The sequence below is a fragment of the Sebastes umbrosus genome, chromosome 1 (genome assembly GCF_015220745.1).
Source record: "Sebastes umbrosus isolate fSebUmb1 chromosome 1, fSebUmb1.pri, whole genome shotgun sequence".
NCBI lineage: Eukaryota > Metazoa > Chordata > Actinopteri > Perciformes > Sebastidae > Sebastes > Sebastes umbrosus.
The window spans coordinates 31,266,542-31,282,246 of NC_051269.1; the positions used below are offsets into that span (position 1 = coordinate 31,266,542).

The 15,705-nt window shown below is 40.4% G+C and overlaps 1 protein-coding gene across 2 annotated transcripts in view; it reads right to left on the bottom strand.

Annotated features, from left to right (window-relative positions):
- The window catches only part of mapk14b (mitogen-activated protein kinase 14b), a 29,087-nt gene extending 13,618 nt beyond the window's left edge, over positions 1-15,469 (bottom strand). The window contains exons 1-2 of one of the 2 annotated variants that reach the window (XM_037766026.1): positions 14,988-15,469; positions 2,845-2,974 (exon numbers count right to left, since the gene is read on the bottom strand). In XM_037766026.1, the coding sequence (XP_037621954.1) occupies positions 2,845-2,974; positions 14,988-15,106 (249 nt within the window). In that variant the 5' untranslated portion in view covers positions 15,107-15,469. The remainder of the gene's footprint in view (positions 1-2,844; positions 2,975-14,987) is intronic. The other variant, XM_037765949.1, reaches the window with a different exon arrangement.
- Between the last annotated feature and the right edge of the window lie 236 nt (positions 15,470-15,705).

The following is a 15,705-nucleotide window of genomic DNA, read 5'->3' on the forward strand; positions in this document are numbered from 1 at the left end:
GGCAAACTCAAGCCCAACAGTCAACGACAGCTGTCAGTGTGTCAGTGTGCTGACTTGACTATGACTTGCCCAAAACTGCATGTGATTATCATAAAGTGGGCATGTATGTAAAGTGGAGACTCGTGGGTACCCAGAGAACCCATTTTCATTCTCATATCTTGAGGTCAGAGGTCAAGGGACCCCTTTGAAAATGGCCATGTCAGTTTTTCCTCGCCAACATTTTGCGCAAGTTTGGAGCGTTATTTAGCCTCCTTGTCGACAAGCTAGTATGACATCATTCATATGATACCAGTATCTTTACTCTAGCTTCAAAACTGAGCCCGCTACAACCTGAAAATCGCAAGTATATGCGTTACAGAAATTAGTGGCGTTAAAACAAATTTGCATCAACGCGTTAACTTTGTCAGCCCTAAAAATAGTGTTTACATGAAATTAAATGAACTTCCTTGAAATGAGCTTTCATTTCACCATGGGATCTGCTGCACTTTACTTCTTCCAGCTGCAGTTTCGTTTTTCCTCCTTCCTCTGTGTGTGTGTGTGTCATCTGAAACTGCTGTGCTTCACAGCGCCTGAAGGTTGATGATGATACTGGAGAAAGCACCAGTCCACCCTGTCACTCATCAGTGAGTGAGCTCTCATAACAAGCTATTTCTACCTATTACAATGGCTGACAGCAAACTATTGAGTGAACTCTTTTACAATGTAAAAGTCCTCCCTTTTCGCCTACAAAGACCACAGCACCAACAGAAACTTCTAGTCTTACTCACTCACACACACACACACCTTTCACCAGTGAACTCGTTCCCACAGCAGCACAAAGAAACCCATCACCTGCATTTCGGCTTGAGAAATCGTAACCCCTACATTACATAACACAAGAGGATCCGATCCACACTATTTGGTCAGTAGTGTTAGCTGGATGCGCCTACAGGAAGTACGAGCTGTGTTTTGTACGTGGGCAAGTGTCTGCATGCGCAGTACCTACACATAAACACAGAAAACCAAAACACAAGCAGAGATTGCAGGAGGGGAACTGAAGCCACTGCCTTGAAATATTAAAGTGAAGTGACATGAGCCTAAATTGCTGCAGCAACAAAATGAGAAAACAGGAAGGAACAGACACCAGAGAATGTGATGGGACTGCATCTGTAAACCTGTTCAGTGACTCACCGCTCGCTAAGCGGCGGTGCAGCACAACATGTTTTGATCACTCGCAGGGAAAGGCTCTTCTAACAGGACATCACACATCACACCAACCACAGCCCCTCTGGCTTGAGGCCAGTGTGCCCGTGTGTGTGTTTACGCTGTCACACATGAAAGTAACAAGAAACCACTTTACGCTTCTTAACAAGTTGTTGTTTTTACAGTCAGCAGAAGGAGTGAGGCGTAAGGTGGAACACCCGGCTCTGCTCTATAGTTTACAGTCTGTTTATTGATGTATAAATGTACATGTGGATGACTGAATAGTGACCTGAGTGGCTGTAGATTGTTGGGACTGTGTCAAATGCACACCGTGAGTGTATAGCATTCACGACGTTACAGTGCCTTCAAATGGAGTTGTGTTTACCTTCTTCACAAAATGAGTCTATGTGGACGAAAACTGGATCTTTTCTGGTAGAAGTTAAATTTTACCGTTCGGTTTGGTCAAAACAAACTCAGGTCCGTTTGTCTGGTTAGTACGGTTTGTTTGGGCTGGTGAGAAAGCTGTCAATCGAACCCTGGTGCTGACCAAACAACCAAACTCTGGTCCGCCTAAAAAGGTGGTTCCCGGTCCATTTCCAATCGGACACTGGTGCGGTTTGTTTGTGGCGTGAAAACAAACGAACCAACCACAGGATTTTATGATAGCAGATATGTGATTTAAGCAGGATTTCAAAAGCTAAACTACTAATAAATCCATCTGCTGATCGTACAATTTTTTTTCAGGAAACAATCTTATCAATCTGGCCATGTATATAAGCATGTCCCGCCGGTATTTTCTCTAATTAATAGGTCAAAAGCTGTTAAAACTGCTGTGCTTGTATCCGACTCTGTGTACTGTGTCAGTTCATTAAGTTCATTAAAAAGTGTGTGACAGTGATCCCACAGTAATACGCTTTCTGTGTGTCCGCTTGCTCCCCGACGTTCACATCATGCGTTCGCACCGATCATCTGGGAGCGCCACGGGGCTTTTGCTCAGTCCTGTCTCTACCATTATTCATCATAACTTGCGGTCGATTTTCAGTTTAATAACACTAATAAAACTTATAATCAGTTATTAATCAAAGAACATAAATATTCAAATCCGAAGCATTACGGTGCTGCATAACCTTAATCATAAACAGTCACCGGAATTGGATTTGATGATGCAGGATGACAACCAGTGAGTTCCCTGTCAGTCTGTATAACTTCATGTTTACTCCTCTGGTTCGTTTGTAAAATGTCAGTGTGAACCGGAACCAGACCAGAACTAAAATCAACAGTGTATAATTTATTTTTTTCCCCCTTGGTCCGGACCAAATGAAACCCAACTACAGGTGTGAAAGCGACCTAAGGATTTAGGTCACTTTCTAGTTCTAGCTCCCTATCAACTCCTACGTCACGTGAGACAGTTACATTCCTGAGGGCAGATCTAAATGAGCTCTAGCAATCATTATAAGCTACAAGTCAACAAGGATACAGACAACATAACACTGTAACCAGTGGTGAATAGTTACTGTGCAAACCTCATGTGCACACATATGCAATCCTTGCTTAAGAGCTAAACTACAGAACAATGCATGCACATACAGGAGTGAGAGGCCCTGGCCAGAGGTTTAAGGCCGGGCGGTGGAGGCGAGGGTGGGTTAGCTGCAGGTGACTTACATTCTCGTGCTTCATGTGTTTGAGGAGCCGCAGCTCTCTGTAGGTCCTCTTTGCGTGGATGATGGATTGGAAGGGTCTGGACAACTTCTTCACTGCTATCTTCAGGCCCGTCTTCACATCATACACCGAACTGAAAGACAAAAGAGTGTTTTAAACCGGTCAGACCTCCATTGTAAAAAAGGAAATGCATCACATCAGGCTAATAACAATGGTCACATCAAAACCTAAAACATTTCCCTTTATTTAACTGAGAATGATTTCTTTCACTAGACTGCGTAGGTAGTTGGCCTTAAACCAGTAAACAAAAGCAAATAATTGCATAACGCAGAGCTCTTGGTTTGGTTTCGCTTCTTATTATACTCGGCAGCCTGAGGCTGTATGGGGGAACATGACTGAATGTGTTGTCATATATCAGCTGCATTGTGTACAACAACATAAGAGTGTGAAAACCCACCAATTGTTTATTGGGAAAAGACTGAATAGGACAACATGTTCATAGGTGAATGTTTACTTACAAAAATCAATGTTAAGACAGAGTTACACAATCCATTTTATATTACTGTTGTTTACATGTTCCAGAGGGTCGGTACTATGTGACCTGGACTGTTTGGTTTAGCACATGATGTCCAGGACCACTTGACAGCTGCCATTGAATTGATTTGTTATTACAGCTCCATTTGTTAATGTTTTATTCTTGACTCTTTCAAGAAATGAACTGCTGGCTACAACATGTCTGTCCATCGAACCATTATCATGTTTACGGTATCTAAATAACAATAACGTAACAACTGAGGTATTACAAAATATTTTATAACTTTTTTTATAATTTATCTTATATTCTTATTATTTTTTCACTTTGCTGAATGAGATTTTTAACAAGTGGTACAATACTGTATGATATATTCAGTGACATATGTACACACAAAAAAGACAAGACATTAAAAAGCACAACATACAATTTCAAATAATAATGGTAATGATAATAATAATCCAGAATAAATAATTTAATACAAATAATAATAATACAAATAATACAAATAATAATAATAATAATAATAATAATAATAATAATAATTAAAAATAGTAGGCTGCCATATATGTAAAAAAAAAAATGCAGAGTAGAAATCTGACTTAAGCGGGACAAAGGAAGTGTAACAAAACAGCTGAGGGTTAAATGTGCTCTAGTTCTTGGCTGTAAAATAAGAAATAAAAGCAAGCAACTAGCGGCCATGGCTAGTTCTGACTTTTTTCCTATTTTACGTAACAGTGGGTTTTACTAAATAACTGTCAACATTGCAAATGCAACAGCTGATTTTAGTATATCTAAGTTAACTCAAAATCAGCACCTGGTCTGTGATTCTGCTGGAACTGTCCACGTGAGTGTGCACGGCTGCGTTTGCTTTAGTCATCATTCGTTCCTTTCATTCATTATTTTACTCATTTCATTGTAATGATGTAACAGAGTACATCATTGTCACTGTGGAGGCAGTGTGAAAGAAAAAAGAAAAAAGAAAAACAGGAGTGGCCAGAAGAACATAGACAAAGGAAGTGTAACAAAACAGCTGAGGGTTAAATGTGCTCTAGTTCTTTTGCTGTAAAATAAGAAATAAGCAAAGCACCGTTACTAAAAACTGTACAATAAATTCTAAGGATAGCTGGTAGCCGGGATACAGGATTGATCAAACCTGTAAAAATCAACACACTTGTCCTCAGGCTGACAGACATTGTGAGGGTGGTGGAAAGAGAGGCAGATGGGCCTTGCCTCCCTAAGAAGAAGCGTTACATTGCTGTATTTCCTGTGTTTGTGAGGGAACACAACCCACTTACAATAAACCACATTCCTTCCAGGTCAATCACTTAAGCTGCCATCACAAACGGATGATTGCAAAATCAGAAATCGGAAAACTATCTGATTTCAGTTTGTGTCAAAAAAGTATTGTTTCCTCTTCTTGTGGTTAAAACCGTGTGGTGCAATGAAAAATGTCACTGCTTTTGCAAACTTCCGAATGCACAAAATAAATCCAGAGGACCTGCAGGGAGTGGTTAAAAAGCAATCACATATGAGTGCAAGCTACTAAAACTACCCAAACTATCTGATCTCCTGACTCAGTCTCAGCTGCACTGTGTTCTTTCAGTTAAGAGTTGGTCAACACTACGTGTTACGGGAAAAGATGAGAATCATTTCCTCTGGACATATTGCACAAACTGAACGGTCGACCTTTCAACCGCACACGACCATTCAGCACACCTGTGTTTCAGCGTACAACACGACCAATTAAAAATAAATCTGTGTTGGTGCACAAACAAAGCTACACTCCTGACCCGAGTGCCACACATCCATAAGAAGAACATTAAGATAAGCAGTGTGGTTTTTTTTTTCCAGCAAGTTGGAGATAACCTCCCACACCCACTGTACTCTGTGTTCCAGGCTTGCAGAAGAACTGGTCTATGTGTCACTTGTGAGGGAAAACCCATACTCAGTAAACACAGAGTTTACCAAAGCTAAATGACAAAACAAAAAGACACACACTGCCTTTAAAAAAAACTGCTGCTAATCTGCCGGACAAACAGCACGGCTCTAAGCATACACTATCCAATTAGTCTGTAATAAATGGAAGTGCAATAACAAATGGCCATAAAAATGTGGGCTGTAAAAGGAGCAGGGTTATGAGAGCGGGATCACGGGGAAGGAGTGATTGTCAGCACTATGTTGCTGACTAACTGACAAACAAGCAGAACAGATGGACAAATGTGTACTTTAAATGATTTGTGGAGTAGTAAGTGTCATGTCCTTCCTCTTGCCATCAACTCACTTTAAAGAGGACTTATTATGCTTATTTTCAAGTGCATACTTGAATTTTGGGTTTTCTACTACAAACATGCTTTAATGTTGAAAAAACACTGTATTTTTCTCATACTAGCTTTGCTGCAGCACCTCTTTTCACCGTCTGTCTGAAACGCTTTGTTTGAGCTCAAAAAGCCCAGTCGGCTCTGATTGGTCAGCTGGCAACACTCTGTTGCGATAGGTCAACCAACCCAAACTCTTCGGACTCTGCTCCAGCTCCGCTCTAACTAGCTTTGTTTGAGGGCGTGCCAAACTAACCGCTAGGCAGGTATTATGCAAATGTGTTACTTGGTGACATCACCAAGTTACGGAAGAAAAGGCGGGACTTCAAACAAGGCGTTTCAGGGAGTTCAGAAGCAGATTTTCTGTGGGGGAGAGTAACTCCCTTTGGCCTGGACTTTGGGTTTTGTAACTTTGCAGACCTTTTATATGCACAAAATAATATATAATACACTAAAGGAAAGGGGAAAAACCATAATAGGACCTCTATAATTCAGAAATTAGATTCACAAGAGATTAAAGAGACAGAAAGATAAAGGCTTTCGCATCATTTCTCCCTCTTGGAGAAATAAACCTCTACACCGGAATAACAACAACCGCAATGCATTTCTTGTGCAGCTTAAATTAGCTAGTGCATTCATGATGTTTTTCTCTACCTTGTCCAATCTGCACATATACATATGTATGAATAAGATTGCTTATCGGAGTCTTGACATGTGGGCGCATTCTCGCTGTACAACGTGGCTGTTGGCACTATACAATCTTGGCACGCACACACACACTTTACGAGCCTCACAGCTTCATTTTGATTATAATTTGCATATGTGTTACCGGAAGCATATCAATTTTAACACAACAACATGCTGTATATCTGCTGTATATCAAGCTGTAAACTGACAAGCATCTTGACTTTCACAAAACTCATTAAATACGTTTTTTAATCCTCTACAGAGACTACAAGGGAGAAAATATCACCAAAACATCAAACATCTGTGTGCAGTGCACGTTAAAATAATTAAAAGTGAGATTGATAAAAACATAACCTGTCTGACAAGCATTTGACTCCTTAGATATGTCATCCGTTCACAAGTCAAACAACAAGGCCAAACCCCATTAGCTAACATAATAGTCAAATGCAGCATCCCATTTAACCTGCACATCTAACCCCATCTAACCTGTATGGTCTGACACACATAACGATACACACCTGAGAAGATATTTAGGTATTCCTTCAGCACATATTTAAAGTTTTTCATGGCTGATTTTAATTTTTATAGATATAGATGCACATATCACGCCAACTTGATTATAAATTGCAAATCAATCTGTCCATACAAATGCTCTCAGTCGTCATGGAAAGCAACACAACAAGTAGGAAGAAGGGGAACAAGTTGTAGATGTTCAGCACTGCTGCTTTCCTGTAGCTACAGGGACACATCATTACATCTCCCTATCATGATGCACCTTAACCTTTAACAATAAACGTTGTGTTAATACGCACCCAGTGACCTAAGGCACAGTGATGCTTCCAATATTTCCCCTCTTCCAACAACACAATATAAATAAAATATAAAAAGGGCAAATGGGTTTTAATGCTGGCCTTTGATTGACGCACACATGGAAAGCAAAATGATTTATTAATCCGGCTCTGTTTAAAGAACAGCGCTCACTGTGATTATGGCCTTAGTGGACTTAAGATAACCTGATTAAGATGTTTACACGGCAGTAGCAATAACGTCAGTATTTACATAATGCAGCTTTAATTAAGTAACTGTAGGACACATAAACACGCTCATTTTCCGATCTGCTCTGCTAACAGTGCTTCTGATGAAAGAAGACTATCTCTCCTCCATCTCCCAGATAAACTGGTTACCGAGTCTATAGTAGTTAGTCTTTTAAACAATACTTACTAAAGAATGAGTCTCCTAGTGTGTCCGCTTTACATGTGTTTGTAAAATGTTTTGTAGATTGGTAGACTCGTCGCTTTTGTAGGCAAATTGTTGGGCTATTTAAGTTGAGACATGCACCTGAAGTATTTTATATTGTATAGTAGTTGTTTAGTATTTTATCTATAGAGAGCATTTAACAACATAAATGCATATACTCAATATATATTAAAACGGATTTTATGGAGAAATTTGTTGGTCAGTGGAATTTACAAAATTCAATTGCAAAAAGTTACATCTTAGGTATCTCAGCACACATGACAGATGTATACATTGTGAGACGTCTTGGGGCTCAAAAGTCTGATGCATAATATTATACCACAATGAATGGTTTTACTCTTCTGACATCAGATGCATTCAGTCATGCACCTCACATGACTAAATACTGGAGCAAAAGTCATGTAAAATTGCTGGTTTTAAACTTAAGCCTCCTGTTTGTTTGGAGAGCTGACAAGTCAGTGCGCCACTGAGGTTAAAACCAAGTACGTCAGCCAGAACGTGCCACAATATCGCACCTTCTCACCACAGTAGCTTCATCATACAATCCTTTCTCAATCAGCAAAATACCTCATGCTGCATATTGTCTGTATAGACAAAGTAAAAAGGTTGTTATGGGACATGAAGTCCATACAAACACACGGGAAAGCGGGCTTGTTGGAAAAGGAGTAGAATAACTTTCATGGTACATTTAAGTATCAGACATTTAAAAGGGACAATGTGTAGGATTTGGCAGCATCTAGTGGTGTAGTTGCAGATTGCAACCAACTGAGTACCCCTCCGCTCACTCCTCCCTTTCCAAGACTGTGGTAACGTGAGCCGCTGAGTGCAAACCCGTGGTAACGCCATTCGCCTTGCTCAGAGGCCATCCTTACCATAATAACACTACTTTAGGAGCAACAGAAGTCAGACGGCGGCTGGCGGTACCACGGTTTTGCACTCTGCGGATCACGTGAGAGAACGACGGTGGCATTCAGGTGACCTAAAAAAAACGTAAAAGGCTCTCTCTGGAGCCAGTGTTTGGTTTGTCCGTTCTGGGCTACTGTAGAAACATGGCGGTACAACATGGCGGACTCCGTGAAGAGGACCCGCTCCCTATGTAGATATGAAGGACTCATTCTAAGCTAATGAAAACACAACGATCCTTAGTTTAAACATTTTGTGCAAACGCTGTTGTCTTAGCAAAACAAGTCAAGTGTTTTGAGAATGAGGGAACATCCAAAGAACACTCGTATGAATGTCTGAGAGAAAGCAGGAGGACATTTCGTTCCTACACGAGTTCCACGTTCTGATGATCAATAACAGATTTGATGATTTCGGTGTATCTTGTGAACAAAACTGTGTTGCTGTAGCGGCATGCAATGATTGCGTTCACTCTAAATTTGTATTGTAATTATATTTGATCTAAAATATCCTTTAAAATGTTTATTAAAATGCTTCATAATGATCGGCAACACATGTTTTTACCGGTCTGTGCCATTCGATAAAGGCTTGGGAATTATTGTTATGATTTAATCAAAGCCTAAAATATTTAGATATTGTTTTTTTAGCCATGATTCATTTCCCTGCTCTGAGCTAAAAATGAGCAATTGATTTAATATGCATGCATGCCCCGTGAGCTTTAGTGCTTGTTTCTTCTCAGCTGAACAACACAAGGCACTCAGCACACACTTCGTACTCTAATGCCAGCCAGCGGCATTCACTATAAATGCTTTCTTTCCACACTAAACCTGGATCGTCTCCAACTCTGACATTTAGAAAGTAGAACAAAGGTCAGAAAAAAAGAGAAAGTGTTTGTTTTTCTTAAAAGTATTGTATCTGAGTGACAGGTTGATGATGAAAATGATTTAAAACCCCACATAGTAGTACATGCTTTCAATATTTATTAGTTGGGAAGAATTCAAGCCTGGAGCCTGAGGAACGCCATGGCAGCAACAACAAAGACGTGTCCGGCTGACCAGCAGCCGTGACATGCTGGAGTAAGTGCTGTGAGGTTATTTATACATTACAGATACCTTCTGAGGGGTTTTAATGACACCCTGCTGTTTGGACCACTTCGCCTGCAGAATTTATAGTATTCAAAAGGCTTTGTGATCATATGATGTTTCCAAGAAATATGCTGACAACTGCTTGCCCTAGTTGGGGATCTAGAGAAACAGAGGAAAACACTGAGGAATGTCCTCAAACGCAACAACAAAGTAGCTGCAGGTGACAGAAAGAATGATGCAGTTGGCCTTTTGTGGGGGTGGGAATCTTTGGCATTTCAACAAATTGGTCACGATAAGATCACTTTCTGGCCAGAAGCATCTTTTTTTCATTTTAAAAACTCAACTGAATTAATTTGAAAGCATGCTAGTCTTTTGTTTGTATGAGAATAATGACATGAAAGTGTATTTTACTGACTTACATCACTGGTTCAATGTGTGTGTTCTGGAGTGAGACACATGCTCGTTTCAGAGTCTGCTCTCTCAGTTTTCTCCAGCTGTTTTGGCAAAGGTCGCTTTGACCAGCAAGCTGCAACAGGATACACACATCCGGATGTCAGGTTCTTTTTCAATTTATAAGTAGGCACAAGGAAAAAAGTCAGAAGATTGAATGCATCAATACTCTGTAAGGAGCGACCATATGACTATTTAGGACAACATGTGATTTATATATTCACTGCCTATACTGTATGTCTTGTTTAGCCTACAATTTCAATTATTGTGGCCATGTGGATCTGCACTGTAGATCAGAGTTCAGCCAAATGTATCCCCTTATTGTCACATAGTGCTATGTATTGGCAAAAATCTTGCGATACAATACGTATCATGATACAGGGGTAACAATACAATATATTATGTTATATTGCAATACTGTAAGAAAGGCAAAATATTGCAATTTTTTTAAATCTAATTTTAGGAAAACTGTCATTGTATAAAGAACAAACCAGAAAAACACCTTTTTAGAAGCGGCAAAAATAACATTTTACTGCATGCAAAAACTTACATGTTTTTTTGCCCCAAACTGCATGTGATTATCATAAAGTGGGCATGTCTGTAAAGGGGAGACCCGTGGGTACCCGTAGAACCCATTTTCATTCACATATCTGGAGGTCAGAGGTCAGGGGACCCCTTTGAAATTGGCCATGCCAGTTTTTCCTCCCCAAAATTTAGCATATCTTTAGAGCAACATTTAGCCTCCTTCGCGACAAGCTATGACATGGTACCAATAGATTCCTGAGTTATCTTTAAAACTAAGCCCACTACAACCTCCGAAAGATCGAATAGCGGCCGGACCTGACAGCGAGCCGTCAGATTTTTTTTAAATTATTTAATTAAAAATCAATACAGTCTTTTGGAGAATTGATACAGTATCACAAAACATAATATTGAGATTCTCATGTGTATCGATGTTTTCTTACACCCCTACTGTCACCTAGTTTATTCATACCAGCATGTCAGATTTGCACCACGCCTCTTCTGTAGATGTTGTCATTCTGAATGTAGCCACAGCCTATAACAACTGTATTATCATTAGTAGTATCTGTTTGAACCATTGTGTTTTTTTTTAAAACCCACATGGAGTCAGATCAGGTCCCAGTAAACCCAACCATCCTATATCAGGCTCAATAGATTTCTGAGGGCAGAGCTAAGAAGTGACTTGTTTTTCTTTTCTGCTTCTCTGTTAGAATTATTCATAAAAATGGAAAAAATAAGAAATACAAAAACCCTACATCTGGGTCAGAAAATCACACTAAAAATGGAACCTAACACAAAGCTAACAAGGTCACTATGATAGACAGCTGGTAACGACTTTTAAATTAATTTGACTCTCAAAATCACTCTTAAAAAGGAGCCAACAAATTCAATGTGATTTTGGTCAAGTAGTGTCAACGCATTTAGATTTCTAAGATTAATGCAGACGCCAAATGCTCCACTTTGTCTCCATCAGGTGGTTGTCCCAGCTTTTATTTTTAAAGTAAAAGGGAGTCTCTAACAGCATGACCCTTCACTTCTAGGTCAGACTGAACAGGTGATGCTCTGCTTTCAGTTTGAGTTTGAGCTCAGGGGATTCAGACAGACAAAAGTACACTTTGATCATTATGAGTGTGAGAATCCTTATAGCTGGCTTCACAATTCCTCTCTCAAGTCAAATCATCTGTCATGATTCTGTCCTCCCTTGTGCAAAAATCTGACTCTAGAAATCAAACTGTTCTGTCGTAAATATACTTCCATCCTGCACCGTGTGCTCCTGGGCTGAGTTCTGCTTTTTTTGTTCCGTTAACTTAACTTTATTAACAACATACCAAACTCGATTTTTGGCACTTATGAATCGATTCAGAATCGTACGGGGTGAGAATCGTCATTCTTATGTGAATCGATTATTTCTCCCACCCCTACTGTGCAAACTGTGGAGCACCAAGGCCAGACATTAATCACAGAGAAATGAATTAACGGTAGAGTTTGTAGAATTTGATAACATCTGGTGGTGCGGTTGCAGATTACAGCCAACTGAGAACCCCTCTGTCCACTCCTCTCTTTCCAAGACATGCGGTAACGTGAGTCGCCCAGAGCAAAGATGTGTTAACGCCGTTCGCCTCACTCAGAGTTCATTCGTACCATGATGACACTACTTTAGGAGCAACGGAAGTCAGACAGCGGCTGGCATTACCACGGTTTTGCACTCTGCAGCTCACGTCATGATACCAGAGTATAGAAGCAAAGTGACGAACTCCTCCTCCATTTTGGACTGAAAATGCTTATTATATTTATAATATTTTATTGTTCAACACAGGTCATTTTGGTAGAATATGAAAATAGAATCAAAATAATTTTGTTTTACTTTTGTACAGCTCTTTGAAGGCGGACGTTCTACTAGCATCCGGTAGTCGCTTTCAGTCCAAGATGGAGGAAGCGTAGCTTTATTGCAGGGGGCTGGTGTAGCAATGGAACAAACAATTGACTTTATTGCTAATATACGTTCTTTGAAACCACAGTTTCACAATCGTGTCGGAGAACTACGTGGCCTTCAGGCAATGTAAAAAACGTGAAAGTCTCTCTCTAGAGCCAGTGTTTGGTTTGTCTGTTCTGGACTACTGTAGAAACATGGCGGAGCAACATGGCGGAGTCCATGAAGAGGACCTGCTCACTATATAGATATGAAGGGCTCATTCTAAGCTAATGACAACACAACAATTCTTAGTTTCATGTGATTATACACTAATGAAAACATAGTTATTAATATTATATTCCATTTCTGCTAATAGATCCCCCAAAATGTTACACAATGTTCCTTTAAAAGGTCCCATGTCGTTCTCATTTTCAAGTTCATACTTGTATTTTGTGTTTCTACTAGAACATGTTTACATGCCGTAATGTTCAAAAAACCCTTTATTTTCCTCATACTGTCAGCCTGAATATACCTGAATTTACCCCTCTGTCTGAAACGCTCCGTTTTTGCGCATTTTGACGGAATTACAACAGAATTGCGTTGCTAGGCAACAGCTTGGGTCCATGTGTACTTCCTGTCAGCTGATGACATTCACATACACTGCAACCAGGAATAAATCGGGACACATTTAGAATGTTTATGTTTAAAACTGTGTCAAGGGTCTAAATATTGTATATTCGTGACATCACAAATGGGCAGAAATGCTGACGGCTTGTTTCAAATGCAGAGTTTCTGATCACGGGCTGTGTGTATTTAGTGTTTCGATACTTTCACAGTATTTATATAGGACTTAAGCCTGCTTTATAATAAAAAAAACATCAAAATCTCACTTTTTATAATATGGGACCTTTAAGGGAAGATGAGCACACTTTTTCGTTTTTCATCACTCTTTTGGTGCTGATGTGGATGTTATGCACATCACATTATTTAGTCTCATCTAGATTTCTATAACAAAGACACTCTATATATATATATATTCACACATTGGACCATCATTCACAGATGTACGCCCAGTGATTTTCATAAGCACAAAATAAGGTCACCCTTCATTCACCACTAATACTAGCTGCAAAAACCACACAGCTGGAGGTGTGGAAGTAGCAGAGACAAAACTGAACAGTAAAAGTTAAAATCACTGTACGATACCATCAATGACTTAGTGATGACTAAAAAGGCGTCAGAAGCTGAGGCCACTACCTAACCTCGGGACTGTGAGTCATGGGTGTACCACAAAGGGTGACATCATTCTAGAGTCATCATCATCATCGTCGTCGTCGGATGGGCTCCTATACAGAAAGCTCTCACTGTGCACGAGTAGGGGGGCCTACTTTCTGAAAAACCACGTGACCTTCTGGTACTCTGCAGGCTGCACCCAACTGGAAAATGCATAATGCATGCAATGCAATGTGCGGGTGTGTGTAAAGTGCCAGGTTTGTGCGTTGCAGGACTACAATACTATTGTAGTATTGTAGTATTTGACTAGGTAGTTGGTTAACACTCACTGCTAAATCAGCACAGATCGTTTATATCATGTTGGAGGCACCACTTTGGCAGATGATGCAAGCATGGACATAATAATCAGGCTTCAACAGAAGAGACTGATAGATAAAACGATTAAAAAGCAGCATGTTTAACACAATCTAGTGCAACTTGATCCTGCTGGAGCTGTCAGTGTGTTTACTGGAAATGATGTGCGTACAGGACTACAATACTATAGTAGTAAAAGGCAATTATTTGACTAGGGAGTTGGTTAACCCTCACTGCAAAATCAGCACAGATCGTTTATATCATGTGGAGGGCAGATGATGCAAGCAGGGACTTAATAATCAGCCTACAACAGAAGAGATAAAACCATTAAAAAAGCAGCATGTTTAACACAATTTAGTGCAATTTGATCCTGCTGCAGCTGTGAGTGTGTTTACGGGAAATGAGGTGTGTTGCAGAACAAGATTAATAAGTAAAACAGCAAAAATGTGCACTTTGGCAGATGATGCAAGCATTGACATAATAATCAGCCTTCAACAGAAGAGATAAAACCATTAAAAAAGCAGCATGTTTAACATTAGGAATCTAGTGCAACTTGATCCTGCTGCAGCTGCCAGTGTGTTTACTGGAAATTACGTGTGTTTGCACGACAAGATTATAATAAAGCAAAGAAAAAATGTGCACAAACAAATATAATCCCCACACCCTGAAGCGTGCACGATGCATCATCGTTTCATAACAGCCGAAGTAAAAAACGTAAACAAACAATCTCCCTTTTCTTTCTTCCACTGGCTCCTTTTTCACAGGTTGATCAGCAGCAGCAGCCCACAGAGGAGGCAACTCTGCTGGGCCTCTTCTGTGGGTGCTGTGCTGGGAACACCGTTGTGTTGTGCAATCTCTCTCTCTCTCGATAGATACTCTGCAAACAATGTGCTTACCATACGGATCCGTAAGCACCGGAGCCGACGGGAGATAAGTTCTGGTACCTCTCCGGTACCTCCCACACGGTTTTGTTGAGCTCCTGTCGGTAGAAAGTGGGTCTCTCCTTCTGCGACATTCCTGCGGATTTAACCAGCCTCGCAGCAGAGCAGCGACAAAACAAGGCAGCGGAAACTTCTCTTCTCTCCTCTCCTCCTCCTCCTCTCCGTGCTGCTGCTGCTGCCTGATAAACAACTAACAACTGAGACTAAACTTCGTGCAAATAAGGTGCAGTTGTGCAGAAAAAAAAAAGAGAAATCCCCTCCTCTCTTCGTGCACGTCGGAGACAACTTCCTCTAGAAAAAAAACGCGCTCGGGTCAGGAAGCAGAAGCAGTCTGGACGAGCTTTCGCTGAATTTTTTCGCCTCTCACTGTTCTCTGTTCGCTTTGCTGCTTCTGCTGCTGGGAGGGAGCGCGGAAAACGTGAACGCGCACGTCGCGACGTCACGACATTGTCACGCTCCCGGTGATAATTATTTTCTCGCGAGACTTTGGGTAACCAGAGGGGATATCCCGCTCCTACTGAGAACATGAGTGGGGAATCTCCCTCTGCATTGAACGCAACGTTTTACCTGTTTAAAATGTACCTTAGATGTAATGACGTAATACAATTAGATTTTATTTGTTTACACATAAAAATAAAGGTACAAGTTGTCTGCACTATATTCATTTTTAACA